The sequence below is a fragment of the Capra hircus genome, chromosome 5, assembly GCF_001704415.2.
Source record: "Capra hircus breed San Clemente chromosome 5, ASM170441v1, whole genome shotgun sequence".
Lineage (NCBI taxonomy): Eukaryota > Metazoa > Chordata > Mammalia > Artiodactyla > Bovidae > Capra > Capra hircus.
This window is the reverse complement of record NC_030812.1, coordinates 40146420-40163896: the sequence shown is the minus strand read 5'-3', so window position 1 is coordinate 40163896 and position 17477 is coordinate 40146420. Positions and strand designations below refer to the sequence as shown.

General features: G+C 38.2%; 1 protein-coding gene across 2 annotated transcripts in view; it reads left to right on the top strand.

The window, feature by feature from the left end:
- The window catches only part of LRRK2 (leucine rich repeat kinase 2), a 213323-nt gene that overhangs the window by 63105 nt on the left and 132741 nt on the right, over positions 1-17477 (top strand). For both annotated transcript variants that reach the window (XM_018047920.1, XM_018047919.1), the window contains 4 exons: positions 1381-1509; positions 1584-1754; positions 11380-11638; positions 17046-17234. In XM_018047920.1, the coding sequence (XP_017903409.1) occupies positions 1381-1509; positions 1584-1754; positions 11380-11638; positions 17046-17234 (748 nt within the window). The remainder of the gene's footprint in view (positions 1-1380; positions 1510-1583; positions 1755-11379; positions 11639-17045; positions 17235-17477) is intronic.

Sequence of the window (17477 nt, the reverse complement as noted above, 5' to 3'; positions counted from 1 at the left end):
TATTCATTTGGGAGAAGGCAATGGCACCTCACTCCAGTACTCTTGCCTGGAAAATCCCATGGATGGAAGAGCCTGGTGGGCTGCAGTCCATGGGGTCGCTAAGAGTCGGACACGACTGAGCGACTTCGCTTTCACTTTTCACTTTCATGCATTGGAGAAGGAAATAGCAACCCACTCCAGTGTTCTTGCCTGGAGAATCCCAGGAACAGAGGGGACTGGCGGGCTTCCGTCTCTGGGGTCGCACAGAGTCGGACACGACTGAAGCAACTTAGCAGCAGCAGCAGCAGCAGCAGCAGGCATAAATTTTAGGATTTTTATGTAGAGATTGTAAACTGTTGACCAGTGGGCTAAATTTTGCCTGCCAGCATACTTTATTTGACCAGTTCAGTGCTTGTGAGCTGTTGAGTTTGGATTATCTGCCTTCTCTGTGTTTGTATTATCTGCTTTGCTGCTGCCTTCGTTTGTCTGCAGGGACTTCTGCTCTAGAGGTGGGTGGACCACATGCCCCTCAGACTGCTTCTCTTGTCAAATGTTAGGAAGCATTTATAGAAACTTAGCATCTCAAGAGCTCAAAATAATAATTTTTAACATTTAGATGATCTCATTAATATATTTTGGAAAGATGAACATTTTAAAAGTAAAACTGATCTTTGGTGAATGAATGTACCCAAGGTATAAAATAGGCAAGTCTAAAGTTAATTCTTTCTTTCAAACATCATATAGATAGAGCCTAGACAACTTTTTGAGTGGTTCTGAAAAGTAATGGTGTGTCTGATCAGTTCCTTATAAATGATTTGCTAAAAGGATGTAAACCTCAGAGTGTCTTTAGAGCTTTTCTAAAATGTTCTCAAGATGAACACAGTCTAGGAGCTCACATTTGTCTGAGATTAAAATTTCACAAGATAGCACAAAAAATTGTTGGGGGGAGTGCTAGCCTCTTTATAGAACTTGATCTGCAGTCTTGTATTAAAGAACTCAAGTCACTGATTTATTTGGGTTTGTGGCACTGCTGACTCTGCTGTCTAATCCTGATTAATATCTAACTTCCAACCTGTAGGTATGGCTTTAGGCAAGGAATCTTTAAAAGCCAAATTTTGGCTAATTAGGTGTTTTAGGTTTTTTTCCTGTTTGGCTAGATGAGAGTTTAGCATTTTATTCTCTGTGTACATCTTCTTATTTCTTAGTAATGAGAGAGCAAGGTGTATTTATTACATTGTTTCAAAGTTTACAGCTTTAAAGTACAAGCCCAATAAATGTATCTACTTACCTAAGTGAACACTCCAAGTTTTAAGGACTATATACAGTCTCGCTTTTATATCATTTGTTTATTCTTTTTTGTCCATAATTATCTTGTTATTATTAACTTTGTCACACTTTCAGGGATTTCAGACAGTCTTGACAATACTGGAATTGTCAGTGTCTTTTTCCAAGCTACTGGTGGATTACTCCTTTGATTCAGTAATATTCCATCAATTGTCCTCCAGTATCATGGAGCAAAAGGATCAACAGGTACAATGTTTTTTACCTGTATTCTAACTGTTACACATTTTGCTGACTCTAATCCTCATTTCCATTCTTTTTAGTTTCTAAACCTTTGTTGCAAGTGCTTTGCAAAATTGGCCGTTGATAATGAGTTAAAAAGTGTGATGCTGGAGAAAGCATGTGATCAGAATAACAGCATCATGGTTGAATGCCTGCTTCTGTTGGGAGCAGATGCCAATCGAGCAAAAGAAGCAACTTCTTTGATTTGTCAGGTAAATATTCAAAGATTCACTTTTGTCTTTTTTTCTGTGACCCTGCTATTGTATAGCTCTTACCTACATCGTATGATTCTTCATTACAGAATTTATCAGTTTGTGGCCCAATTGCTTGTATTTTGTAGTAGGGTTTAGATTCATAGAGCTTCAGAAATAGGGTATTTCTTTAGGCATTATCATCTAATCATTCCCTTTACATGTTTACCCACTTTGTTAAGATGATAAATAACTTTTAAACGTGTCTCCTACTGTGCATCTCTGTGTGAATCACTCTCCAGGAACACAACACACTGTTATATTTTGTTTCGATTCACCTTTTAAGTATTTTCTTTCTGTTTTCAACTTCTCTCTCTAGAAAGTTCTGCCTTCAGGGCTACCACAGGAGGCCTCGTAGCCTGTGCACTGCACACTCTGGGGCCTGTTCACATTGACAGCCCTGCTGTGGGCCATCCTGCAGTAGAGTAGCACTGAGGTCGTGCCTTCCTTCTCTCCCTTCCCTCACGCACTGCGCAAACACATCTATCTAATTCTTCTGCTCTGCCTTCAAAATATAAACCAAATTATTTGTCCTCAATAAAGCTCTTCCCACACTTCCTGACCTCCATACAAAATAAAGATTTACTTGCTGTGTAAACCCATGACAATATTTGTACACTTCTTTATAGTTTCTGAGTTGTGTGAAGGTAGAGATATACAATGTTCATCTTTGTATCATTCAGAATATCTAACTCACTGTTGTACATACAGTAGAAATTCAATTAAGTATCAGAGTACATTAAATATCATTTCCAGTTTGTCTTCACTGTATAAATTTTAGTTTGCAGTAGTATTCAGGTAACCCTATGTATATTTTCTAAATAATAATATTTCCAAACAAAGCAATTATGTAGCGATTTAATATGCCTTATTGACTGGATGAAGCACAGCTGGAATCAAGATTGCTGGGAGAAATATTAATAAGCTCAGATATGCAGATGACACCACCCTTATGGCAGAAAGCAAAGAAGAACTAAAGAGCCTTTTGATGAAAGTGAGAGGAGAGTAAAAAAGTTGGCTTAAAACTCAACATTCAGAAAACTAAGATCATGGCATCTGGCCCATCACTTCATGGCGAATAGATGGGGAAACAATGAAAACAGTGAGAGACTTTAGATTTTTGGGCTCCAGAATCACTGCAGATGGTGACTGCAGCCATGAAATTAGCACTGTTTATAATAGCCAGGACATGGAAACAACCTAGATGTCCATCAGCAGAGGAATGGATAAGAAAGCTGTGGTACATATACACAATGGAGTATTAGTCAGCCGTTAAAAAGAATTCATTTGAATCAGTTCTGATGAGATGGATGAAACTGGAGCCAATTATACAGAGTGAAGTAAGCCAGAAAGAAAAACACCAATACAGTATACTAACACATATATATGGAATTTAGGAAGATGGCAATGACGACCCTGTATGCAAGACAGGAAAAAAGACACAGATGTGTATAACGGACTTTTGGACTCAGAGGGAGAGGGAGAGGGTGGGATGATTTGGGAGAATGGGAATTCTAACATGTATACTGTCATGTAAGAATTGAATCGCCAGTCCATGTCTGACGTAGGGTGCAGCTTGCTTGGGGCTGGTGCATGGGGATGACCCAGAGAGATGTTATGGGGAGGGAGGTGGGAGGGGGGTTCATGTTTGGGAACGCATGTAAGAATTAAAGATTTTAAAATTTAAAAAAAATAAAAAATTAAAAAACAAAAACAAAAACAAAAACAAAAAACAAAAGAAAACAAAAAAGATGCTTGCTCCTTGGAAGAAAGCTATGATCAATCTAGGCAGCATATTAAAAAGCAGAGACATTACTTTGCCAACAAAGGTCTGTCTAGTCAAAGGCATGGTTTTTCCAGTAGTCATGTATAGATGTGAGGGTTGGACTATAAAGAAAGCTGATCACCAAAGAATTGATGCATTTGAACTGTGGTGTTGGAGAAGACTCTTGAGAGTCCCTTAGACTTCAAGGAGATCCAACCAGTCCATTCTGAAGGATATCAGTCCTGAATATTCACTCGAAGGACTGATACTGAAGCTGAAACTCCAATACTTTGGCCACCTGATGTGAAGAGCTGACTCATTGGAAAAGACCCTGATGCTGGGAAAGATTGAAGGTGGGAGAGGAAGGGGACAACAGAGGATGAGATGGTTGGACGGCATCACTGACTCAATGGACACAAGTATGAGTAAGCTCTGGGAGTTGGTAATAGGAAAGCCTGGTGTGCTGCAGTCCATGGGGTTGCCAAGAGTCGGACATGACCAAGTGACTGAACAGAACTGAACTCACTATGCATTCTTAAATAAGCAACAGAGTGCTGTGTTTTTCAATAATTTGCTTCTAAAGCCTCACTTTATTTAATTTTCCACTCACCTATGCGTTCAAATCAATTTGTCAGCCGTAAGATTAAGGTAGTACTACTTAGCCATCTACATAAAAAGAAATTGAACATGTAACTCATTTTCATGCACAGTTAAGTTATTCATTAAAACCAAATACATAATCAGATTATTTAAATTTAGTCAAGTTTCATCTAAGCAGGCAACGTTGAAAATAGTTGCTTCTCTGTTATTAAAAGTAATTGAATCATTTCCTTCAATAGTTTAATGTTTTTATTGTATTTCTTTTGTGTGATCTTCGGATCATTGTGTTAATGTTACTTGGATATGCCAGAGAACTGAAAGGGAGCTTCCTCCAGGTCTTTCGTAGAGAAACAACACACCTAAAAGCCCTTAAGTACAGTTACTCTACATTCTGCTCAGGGACTGCTTTCTACTTTTCTCTCAATTTATTCAAATCTTTCTGTACAAAAGGCTTTTTATTTTCTTCTTCCCAAATTCTTTTGAATTTAATGTGCTTATTTATATCTTTTCTTCTTAAAATCAGATCTTTAAATGTAAATAATTTATCCTAGTTGTCAGAGATTATTTATATCTAACAAATAGTAAACATTGACTTTTGTGAGTAGACTGTTTGAACACACCTTATTTTGTACAAAGTAGCATAGTCAAGACTTAGCCAGGTACCAGTGTTATATTATTAAGGGCGGAGTTAATCTTATTAGGTTTTGGGAGGATTAATATTGGGTATGAAAATGCATGAATAGAGACATGAAAATAAGACTTATCAGGTCATGATGGGAAGAGCAAGTATAGTGAATTCTGAATAAAAATAATAGCAAGCTCTTCTGTGGTATTCATTGCCACCTGGGCCCTGGTCAGAGTCCTTTACTTAGTAAAATCCTGACAACAACCTGAGGAGTACTCTTGCTGCTGCTGCTGCTAAGTCGCTTCAGTTGTGTCCAACTCTATGTGACCCCACAGACGGCAGCCCACCAGGCTCCCACATCCCTGGGATTCTCCAGGCAAGAACACTGGAGTGGGTTGCCATCTCCTTCTCCAGTGCATGAAAGTGAAAAGTGAAAGTGAAGTCGCTCAGTTGTGTCCGACTCTTAGTGACCCTATGGACTGCAGCCTACCAGGCCCCTCCGCCCATGGGATTTTCCAGGCAAGAGTACTGGAGTGGGGTTTATCTTATTAGGCATGTGAGGAATTGAGGCACAGAAAGATTAAGTAACTTGCCTGAGGACTAACTTTAACTTTCCAGGTAAGTAGTGGAAAATCTGCCTCTCTTGTGCCTGCTTGTTTACATAACAGATTCATGATAGTGGTGGTGGTAGGGGAGAGGGTTGTACATTCATTCTTGAATGCTAGCTTAAAGTAATTGGCTTTGATTGTGAGCTGTATTATTTATAAATTAGAGTATGAGAGAGAAGATGGGGAAAGATAGTAAGTTGCACTTTGATTATATATAGTTGAATTATCCCCATTATTAAAATACAGAACTGTGTATGAAAGTGTTGATCTCTTAGTCATGTCCAACTCTTTGAGACCCCATGGACTGTAGCCCTCTAGGGTTACATGGAATTCTCCAGACAAGAATACTGGAGTGGGTTTCCATTTCCTTCTCCAGGGGATCTTCCCGATCTAGGGCTCAAACCTTCGTCGCTGACATTGCAGGCAGATTCTTTTACTGTTTGAGCACCAAGGTATCTGAGCAGTTTTTTTTTTTTTTTCCCTCTCATGAATTATTTTCCTAATTTTATTTTATTCTTTTATCTGGTATAAAAGACAAATGTTTCTCTCTTCATGTCATCATAGGTGACCTGGGTTCGATCCCTGGGTTAGGAAGATCCCCTGGAGAAGGGAAAGGCTACCTACCCACTCCAGAATTCCATGGACTGTATAGTCCATGGGGTCACAAAGAATCGGACACGACTGAGCAACTTTCACTTTTACTTTTCATGTCACCATATATCAGAAATCATCTTGGATAGTTTGGGTCCCCCAAGGAAAATTCTGCTATTAAAATCTATTGAGCATCTTCTCTTTGGAAAGCACACTGCTAGATAATTAGTAAAGAATATAAAAGGGGTGTCCTGCTTCAAGATAGTTTCAAAGTGTCACTTGGAAGATAAGGGAGTAAAACATAAATCACCCTAATAGAAGGTAGGCAGTAAATATCATAATTTAGAGATAAAACTTTTCTGGACTCCAAGAGAAGGCATTTGTGATTGAGTTTTTTTGGCCTCTCCTTCCCTCCCTTCCTTCCTTCCTTTCAAATTTCCTGTGGGCCCTTAGTGGATTTTTTGTTGTTTTTCAGTCACTAAGTTGTGTCTGACTCTGCGACCCCATGGACTGTAGCCTGCCAGACTCCTGTGGATTTTAGTAGTTTGCTAAGTTAAATATATTCTGTAGGCATTGTGCTAGGTTACAGAGGTACAAATTGAATTGCAGTAGCATCCATGCCTTTCATGCTAGTTATCAAACAGATAAACATGTCTGGTTCAGTGTGCTAAGTGCTGTGTTAAACAAAATGGGATGGACTCCTGAGGAGGAAGGGTGTGTAGCCTGGGAGGTTATAGCAAGGACTTAGTGCAAGAGACTTTAAAGCTATTCCTTCAAGAATAAATATTTTTTTTCCTGGATGAAGAACAAAATTAGACATTGGAGGCAATAGAAATAGCATAAATGAGGTTTGAAAAACTGCATGTTGTATTTGAGGGAGTGTCCTGGAGCAAAAGGTTTTAGAAGATTTTAAAATAGTACAATGACTTGATTATATCTAGACTAGAAAAGTACTATAGCGATTCTTGGGAGAACAGATTGAAGATAGGGGTATTCCTGAAGGCTGGTGGGCATTTAGCTGATTCCATCAAACCAGAGCACTGTCCCCTCAAACTTCTTGGACACATGTTCAGTTCAGTTCAGTCACTCAGTCATGTCTGACTGTTGGTGACCCCATGGACTGCAGCACTCAAGGCTTCCCTGTTCATCACTAACTCTCAGAGCTTGCTCAAACTCATGTACATTGAGTTGGTTATGCCATCCAAGTATCTCATCCTCTGTCATCCCCTTCTCTTCCCACCTTCAATCTTTCCCAGCATCAGGGTCTTTTCAAATGAGTCAGTTCTTTGTATCAGGTGGCCAAAGTATTAGAGTTTCAGCTTCAGCATCAGTCCTTCCAATGAGTATTCAGGACTGATTTCCTTTAGGATTGACCCCGTTGAATCTCCTTGCAGTTCAAGGGACTCTCAAGAGTCTTCTCCAACACCACAGTTCAAAAACATCAATTCTTCGGCACTCAGCTTTCTTTATAGTCCAACTCTCATACCCATACATGACTTCTGGAAAAACCACAGCTTTGACTAGATGGACCTTTGTTGGTAAAAGTAATGTCTCTGTTTTTTAATATACTGTCTAGGTTGGACATAGCTTTTCTTCCAAGGAGCAAGCATTTTTTAATTTCATGGCTGCAGTCACCATCTACAGTGGTTATGGAGCCCCCAAATATGTTTGGACACACATTAAATATGAAGAATTCAGGAATTTCCCTCAACCAACTTTTGCCCCTGACCTGGTACCCTGAATATTAAGATCTTTCCTTTTATTTATTTAGGCTTTTAATGATATATTTCATTTAATCAATATTTTCAAAATATTATTAGATGAGTTTGTGATGTATCAAAAGTATTCAACGTGTGATCAGTATAAGGATTATTAATGAGATAGTTTACATTTTAAAATACCAGATCTTCAAAATCCAGGGAGTATTTTACTCTTACAGCTCATTTGACGCTTATTTCAAGTTGCTTAATAGACCACATTGGGCTTCCTTGGTGGCTGAGACTGTAAAGAATCTGCCTGCAGTGTGGGAGACCTGGGTTCGATCCCTGGTTTGGGAAGATCCCCTGGAGAAGGGCATGGCAATCCACTCCAGTATTCTTGCTGGAGAATTCCCATGGACAGGGAAGCCTGGCGGGCCACAGTCTATGGGGTCGCAAAGAGTCAGACACAACTGAGTGACTAGGCACACAGTAGACCACATTGGATGGTGCCAGGCTCTAGGTCCCACCTCTGGCTTCTCTGGTGGTTAGAGGGGTGGGAAGAGACAGGTTTTGGCCCACAGGAACCATCACCTCAGATTAATCTCTGCTCCTTCCTTAAAAAAAAACAAACAAACAAAAAAAAACACTTCTTTTTAAACTAATTTTAATTTTTCAAACTTTCTTTATTATAGAAAATTTTTAACATACACCAAAGTGGAAGGAGTAGTGTAATAAATCCCTATGAATCCATCAGTTATACGAATCCATCAGTTATCTTCAAGAATTATCAATACATGTCTAATCTCATCTTGTCTGTATCATTCTCACGTCCCTTCTCCATGTTTTTTTTAATATGGTAGATTCTTTTTGGTTATTTAAGTACTATAGCAATATATACAGTCAATACAAAACTCCCTAATTATCCCTCCTTCCCAGGTAACTAAATTTATTCTCTAAGTCTATGAGTATGTTTCTGTTTTGTAAATAAGTTCATTTGTATTATTTTGGGGGGATTCTGCATATACTGACATTATACAATATTTCTCTTTCTCCATTCATGTTACTGCAAATGGCATTATTTTGTTCTTCTTAATGGCTGAGCAGTATTCCAACACATATATGTACCACAGCTTCTTTATCCGCTTCTCTGTTGATTGACATTTTTGTTGCTTCCATGTTTTGACTACTGTAAACAGTGCTGCAATGAACTTTGGGGTGCATATATCCTTTTGGACCATGTTTTTCTCTGGGTTTATGCCTAAGAGTGGGATTGCAGGATCATATGGTAGCTCTATTTTTAGTTTTTTAGGGAACCTCTATACTGTTTTCCACAGTGCCTACACCAATTTACATTCCCGCCAACAATGTAAGAGGGTTCCCTTATTGTTTGTGGATTAAAATACATATATATATATATATATATTTATTTATTTAGGCTGCCTTTGTTGCTGTACATAGGCTTTCCCTAGTTACAACACGTGGTGGCTACTCTCTAGTTGTGGTGTGTGGACTTATTGTAGTGGTGGCTTCTTTTGTTGCAGAGCATGAGCTCTAGGGCGTGTAAGCTTTAGTAGTTGGGGTGCATGAACTTAGTTGTAAACCTTGTGGAATCTTCTGGACCAGGGTTCAAACCCACATCCCCTACCTTGGCAGGTGAATTCCTAACCACTGAACCCCTTAACCACCAGGGAAGTCATCTTCTGTGGATTTGTTGATGATAGCCATTCTGACTGTTGTGAGGTGATACCTCACTGTAGTTTTGCTTTGCATTTCTATTTAGTTTAACATACTGAACATCTTTTCCTGTATCTCTTGACTGTCTGTATGTTTTCACTGGAGAAATGTCTATTTCGGTCTTCTGCACATTTTTCTAAAATTTACAAAAACAGCTCATGAAGCTTAATATCATCAAAACAAATCACTCAGTTAAAAAATAGGCAGAAAACCTAAATAGATATATATTTCTTTTTTAAATCATTAATATTAGGTTGTGAAAGGACCACAAGCTTTGGAATCTGCAGATGTGATTTCAAATCCATGTGTATTATTAAGCAGCTCTAAGATTTTGGACAAACCACATATTTTTCCTAAATATTCATCTATAAAATGGGAGTAATACTTTTTATGGCATAGGGCTTTTAAAAAATAATTGGAGATCATGTGTTTATAGAAGGTAGCACAGTATCTGACATCATAATTTTATTACTTATGATTTCATTCTTGTAGTTAATAACATTAGAATCCATTGCCTTTCAGAAGCTTTAGCTGGGGTTGGGCCAGTGTGCTATGCTGCAGGTTGCTAAGGCTTTTCTCTGCTTACTGTGGTCACTCTGGTTTTTGTAGCAGTTACCGTGTTAACCCACTTTGAGGACGTGCTTTGAAAACATAACTTTCAGGGTAAGGTAGAAAACTGAGAGACAACATATATCCTTGTAGAAATTCAAATTCTTGTCCTGGAAATCCAGTGAATGATGACTGTCCTTTGCATGTGACATTGGTGAATTTAATATTTATATGCACACTTAGTTATCTATATCACAAATGAAGGGAAGGCATTTGCCAAGTAAATGAAGTAGCATTTGCTGTGTTAAGGTATCAGTTTCCCAGATATCATCCAATAAGCAAACAAGTCCAGAAAGTGTGAGAAATGTGTAAATTGATGGAGCCTCAGGTATTTTGACTTCAAGCCTATGAGTTTTACTTCATAACATGTTGTCTTCTTCATGGTGACGGGCTCTCACATGGCAGATTTAATTTATGCTGCTCTGATAGTTATGGTGCTAATCCTACTTTATTTTCCTAATTTTACCTCAAGAATGAGTTTTGCCTTATTTTGTTTGATTCTAAATTTAAAGACCAGAAACTGAAGAAGAGCGATAGAGCCTCTTGATGAAAGTGAAAAAGGAGAGTGAAAAAGCCAATGTAAAAGTCAACTTTCAAAAAACTAAGATCATGGTATCCAATCTCATCACTTCATGGCAAACAGATGGGGAAACAATGGAAACAGTGACAGACTTTCTTTTCTTGGGCTCCAAGATCACCGCGTATGGTGATTGCAGCCATGAAATTAAAAGATGCTTGCTCCTTGGAAGAAAAGCTATGACCAACATAGATAGCATATTAAAAAGCAGAGACATTACTTTGCCGACAAAGGTCCATATAGTCAAAGCTATGGTCTTCCCAGTAGTCATGTATGGATGTGAGAGTTGTACCATAAAGAAAGCTGAGTGCTGAAGAATTGCTGCTTTTGATCTGTAATGTTGGAGAAGATTCTTGAGAGCCCCTTGGACAGCATGGAGATCAAACTAGTCAATCCTAAAGGAAATCAGTCCTGAATATTCACTGGAAGGAGTGATGCTGAAGCTCCAATACTCTGGCTACCTGAGAGAAGAACTGATTCATTGGAAAAGACCCTGATGCTGTGAAAAATTGTAGACCGTGGAGAAGGGGTTGACAGGATGAGATGGTTGGATGGCAACACCAGCTCAATGTACATGAGTCTGAGCAAGCTCTGGGAGTTGGTGACGTACAGGGAAGCCTGACGTCAGTGGTTGCTAAGAGTCAGACACAACTGAGCAACTGAACTGAAAATTTAAAGATGTAGGGGAAAGTCACACCAAGTTTGATTACCAGTATTATAAAGGAAAAACGATTTTTTAAAATATATATATGCTTACCTTCTCTTTTTCTTTGATAGGTATGTGAGAAAGCAAGCAGTCCCAAACTGGTAGAATTGCTACTGAATAGTGGATCTCGTGAGCAGGATGTTCGGAAAGCTCTGACAATCAGCATTGGGAAAGGCAACAGCCAAATAATCAGCTTACTCTTGAGGAGGCTTGCCCTGGATCTGGCCAATAGTAGCATCTGTCTTGGAGGATTTTGTATGGGAAAAATTGACCCTTCCTGGCTTGGTCCTTTATTTCCAGATAAGACATCTTATTTAAGAAAAGAGACAAGTAAGGATTTCCAAGAAACTTTTATAGAAGGATTAATTTTAGTAGTATTTTTAAAAATCACTAATCCTTTAGTTTTCATTCCATTTGGTACAACTTAAGGCAAAAATATTGTGAAGGCTTAGCTTTTTCTTTTTTTTGATCATGAAATGCTTGAAATTGACCTTGTATTTAAGTTCCTTATGATCCAGCAAATCCATATTTTATAAAGATAAATCATAACTGAGATCTTTCTGTGAAGTTACCTTTCTTTGTTAAGTATTTTAGTTTTTATTATAAAATAATCTATGTGCCTTTAAAAACAGAAAAACTTAAATAACATAAGGAAGAAAATAACAGTAACTTACTGTTTTACCTATAGGTAATCAATGTAGATTATTTTTTTTCCATGGACTTGCATATGAATTAAAATATATGTGTAGAAATATACATATGTATTTTGTGTTTTCAAGTTAGTATATTTTGCATTTTACTTAAGGATGTGTCTTCTAGTTAATATAGGTCTTGTATGTAGTAAGTTGTGACTTATCATTAGTATCTATACTAGTGCATTTCAAATAGAAAAATTTGGTTATAAATTATGTTGATAAGCATAAGTGGAAACAGGAATGTCACACATTATTGATATAAATTCAAATTGTCCTTTTGTAAGGAAACTTTGGCAGTATCTGTTAGTGTTATGGGGCTTCCCTGGTGGCTCAGATGGTAAAAAATCCACCTGCAATGCAGAAGACCCAAGTTAGAGTCCTGAATTGAGTCCCTGGAGAGGAAAATGGTTACCTGCTCCAGTATTCTTGCCTGGAGAATTCCATGGATGGAGGGGGTGGCATCACAGACTTAGGACACAGTGAAGGACAGGGAAGTGTGGCATGCTGCAATTCAAGGGGTCACAAAAAGTGACATGACCTAGTGACTGAACAATATTAATATTTTAAATGTACATCCAGGTACTTTAATAAAGTACATGTAACTTTTTTAATTGACATTTTAGGAATCAGTGAACTAAAATGGACCAGAATGGGTGAATTTAATACAGATAACCATTATACCTACTACTGTGGGCAAGGATCCCTAGAGTAGTCCTCAAAGTCAATGAAAGTCCAAAATGCAGTACTTGGGTGCAATTTCAAAAATGACAGCATGATCTCTGTTCATTTCCAAGGCAAACCATTCAGTTTCAGTCCAGTTGCTCAGTAGTGCCTGACTCTTTGTGACCCCATGGACTGTAGCATGCCACACCTCCCTGTCCATCACCAACTCCCAGAGTTTACTCACACTCATGTCCATTGTGTCAACGATGCCATCAACCATCTCATCCTCTCTCGTCCCCTTTTCCTCCCACCTTCAATCTTTCCCCAAATCAGGGTCCTTTCCAGCGAGTCAGTTTTACACATCAGGTGGCCAAAGTATTGGAGTTTCAGCTTCAGCATCAGTCCTTCCAATGAATATTCAGGGGTGATTTCCTTTAGGATGGGCTGGTTGGATCTCCTTGCTGTCCAAACCATTCAATAGCACAGTAATCACAGTAATCACAGCAAACCATTCAGTATCACAGTAATCCAAGTCTATGCCCCAAACGCCAATGCAGAAGAAGCTAAAGTTGAATGGTTCTATGAAAACCTACAAGACCTTCTAGAACTAACACCAAAAAAAGATGTCCTTTTCATCATAGGGGAATGGGATGCAAAAGTAGGAAGTCAAGAGATACCTGGAGTAACAGGTGAGTTTAGCGTTGTAGTACAAAAAGAAGCAGGGCAAAGGCTAACAGAAGCTTTCCAAGAGAACATATGGGTCATAGCAGACTCCTCTTTCAACAACGCAAGAGATGATTCTACACATGGACATCACCAGATGGTCAATACTGAAATCCGATTGATAATACTCTTTGCAGCCAAAGGTGGAGAAGCTGTATATAATCAGGAAAAACAAGACTGGGAACTGACTGTGGGTCAGATCTTGAGCTCCTTATTGCCAAACTTGAACCTAAGTTGAAGAAAGAGGGGAAACCACTAGGCCATTCAGATATGACCTAGATCAAATACCTTACAGTTACACAGTGGAAGTGACAAACAGATTCAAGGGATAAGATCTGATAAACAGAGTGCCTGAAGAAATATGCACAGATTTGTAACATTTTGCAGAAGGTAGTGATCAAAACTATCCTCAAGAAAAAGAAATACAACAATGATTATCTGAGGAGGCCTTACAAATAGCTGTGAAAAGAAGGGAAGTGAAAGGCAAGGGAGACAAGGAAAGATCCCTGTGAATGCAGAGTTCCAAAGACTAACAAAAAAAGATAGGAAAGCCTTCCTCCATGATCAGTGCGAAGAAATAGAGGAAAACAACAGAATGGGAAAGACTAGAGATCTCTTCAAGAAAATTAGAGATACCAAGGGAACATGTCATGCAAAGATGGGCTTGGAAAAGGATGGAAATGGTATTGACCTACAGAAACAGAAGCTATTAAGAAGAGGTGGCAAGAATACACAGGAAAACTAGAAAAAAAAAAAAAAACTCAATGACCCAGATAACCACAATGGTGTGATCACTCACCTAGAGCCAGACATCTTGGAGTGTGAAGTTAAGTGGGCCTTAAGAAGCATCACTATGAACAAAACTAGTGGAGGTGATGGAATTCCCGCTGAACTATTTCAAATCCTAAAAGATGATGTTGTGAAAGTGCTTCACTCAATATGCCATCAAGTTTGGAAAACTCAGCAGTGGCCACAGGACTGAAAAAGGTCAGTTTTCTTTCCAATCCCAAAGAAGGACAATGCCAAAGAATGTTCCAACTACCACACAATTGCACTCATTTCACCTGCTAGCAATGTAGCAGGTGAAATTCTCCAAGCTAGACTTCAAAAGTACATGAACGGAGAACTTCCAGATGTTCAAGATGGATTTAGAAAAGGCAGAGGCACCAGAGATCAAATTGCCAGCATCCATTGGATCATAAAAATGCAAGAGAATGGCAGAAAAACATCTACTTCTGCATCATTGAATACATGAACGCCTTTGACTGTGTGGATGACAACAAACTGGAAAATTCTTCAAGAGAAGGGAATTCCAGACCACCTTACCTGCCTACTGGAAATCTTTATTCAGGTGAAGAAGCAACAGTTAGAATTGGAAATGGAACAATGGACTGGTTCCAAGTTGGAAAAGGAGTATGTCAAGGCTGTATATTGTCACCCTGCTTATTTAACTTATATGCATAGTACATCATGTGAAATTCCAGGCTTGTTGAAGCACATGCTGGAATCAAGATTGCCAGAAGAAATATCCATACCCTTAGATATAGAGATGACACTACCTTTATGGCAGAAAGCAAAGAAAAACTAAAGAGCCTCTTGATGAAGGTGAAAAAGGAGAGTGAAAAAGCTGGCTTAGGACTCAGCATTCAGAATACAAAGATCATGGCATCCAGTTCCATCACTTCACGGTAAAAAATGGCAAAACAGTGGAAACAGTGACAGACTTTATTTTCTTGGGCTCCAAGATCACTGCATATGGGGATTGCAGCCACGAAATTAAAAGACACTTGCTCCCAGGAAGAAAAGCTGTGATAAAGCTAGGCAGAATATTAAATAAGAGGCAGAGACATTACTTTCCAACAGAAGTCTGTTAGTCAAAGCTATGTTTTTTCCAGTAGTCATGTATGGATGTGAGATTTGGACCATAAAGAAGGCTGAGTATCAAAGAATTGATGCTCTTGAACTGTGTTGTTGGAGAAGACTCTTGAGTGCAAGGAGGTCAAACCAGTCAATCCTAAAGGAAATCAATCTTGAATATTCACTGGAAGGACTGATTATGAGGATCCAATACTTTGCCCACCTGGAGTGAAAAGGTGACTCATTAGAAAAGCCCCCGTTGCTGTGAAAGACTGGGCAGGAGGAGAAGGGGACGACAGGACGAGATGGTTGAATGGCATCACCAACTCAATGGACAGGAATTTGAGCAAGGTCCGCGAGATGGTGAAGGACAGGGAAGCCTGGCCTGCTACAGTCCATGGAGTTGCAAAGAGAGGGACACGACTGAGTGACTGGACAACAACAAATGTACTTTTTTAAAATCAAATAATGTAGTGATAAAAATCCCTGATACAGCATTCGTAATGTGCACAAAAAATTATGTTCAAGGATACACATTAAATATTGTTCATAATGACAAAAAATTAGGGAAAAATCTAAATATTTCCCAAAGAAACTATTCAAATTAATAATAAATCGATATATTCATACAGTGTAATGCTTTGCAATCACTGAGAGAAAAGCACCTTGCAAATCCAAATGTCCAGAGATAAAATGTATTCTTAAGGGGAAAAAAAAGCAGAGAATAGTGGGTTTTTTTGTTATTAATAGTATTGGTGAAAACACAGTTGGGATATTGTAACCATAAATTTTGAATATGAGAATAGTATATCCAGAAAAAAAATCCAGAAATGTATTCTCTGATCGCCTTTGGGGACCTTGGAAACTAATGCGAGATGATTAGATTCCATGTTTTGTCACTTCAGCCAGTCTCATGCCAACAACCTGCTTAACTTTAATCTTTGTTTTCTAATGGAAGGGAATTGAGGACCCTTTGAAGATATGAAGGGAGATTTATACTCACTGTATTCTTTTGGTTCTGTATGAAATTTGTTACAAGTACTGACAAGTCTTTCCTAATATTGCAGGGCATAGCCTTAAATTTTTTGACAGCTGGTCTGAGTAAAAAACATTTTGAATTCAAAGCTTTAAAGTATTTTCCAGGTAGTACTTGACTGAATTATGTACACATGTTGTAATGTGAGCTATAAGAGTAATATTTGAAGAAAATTTCCAGGATATATTTAGGACAATGAGAACTGTGTCAACTTGTTTATTCATTATATCACTTATAATAAAATTTAGTAAAATAGCAAGTTAATTTTGAAATCTTATCAGATTTCTTAGTAGAATGAATCACTTTTCAAATAGTTTATGAAAATAAGCATATCATTTATTATCTTCTATGTCCTCAGTGTTATTCTTAAAACTTTATGTGCATCATTTTCTTTAACTCTTTCTGTAATCCTGTGCTGTGTGTACTTCCCAATTAGGACACTGACACTCAGGCAGCCTGTACAACTTGCAAGTAACTTGAACACAGGCCTGTGAGGCTTCAACGTCCAGGCCCCTTCATGAGTCGTTAGTTTTATAATGGCTCAATTTTGTCACCTACATGAAAGCTTTGTGTAAATTGTTATGACTTTAAAAAAATTTAAGTTTATTACCTGCTACTTTATAGAAGTTATGATTGTCAAGTGACTTGAAAGTAAGAATAAAAATTTCTCTTAACAGTATGAAACTATACAAGGAACTTTGATATGTTTATGTTTGTGTAATTACTGATTTCTAAGAAGTTGTTGATATATCTTTATTTTTAGATATAGGATCCACCCTGGCAAGGATGGTGCTCAGATATCAGATGAAAAGTTCTGTGGAGGAAGGAGCTGGCTCAGGCAGCAATGGGAATTTTTCTGAAGAAATTGTTGATAAATTTGATGAATGGACCTTCATTCCTGAGTCTTATGTTGACAGTGTGTTTGGTCAAAGTGATGACCTGGATAGTGAAGGTGATTATTTCAAAACAATTGTTCCCTTTATGCTCTAATATATATATACACACACACACTCTGGCATGGAACCATGGAAATTGAGACAAAAACCTGATTTACTTCATTTAGAAAAACTTGAGGAAAACTATATTCACTACTTAATGCTCTGTTTCTTAACCGTTAGTTGAGGCAATGAAGAAAATATATCTCTGCACTTTTAAGTGTTATTGTACTCCCCCAAATCAGTGAATGGTGGCTATT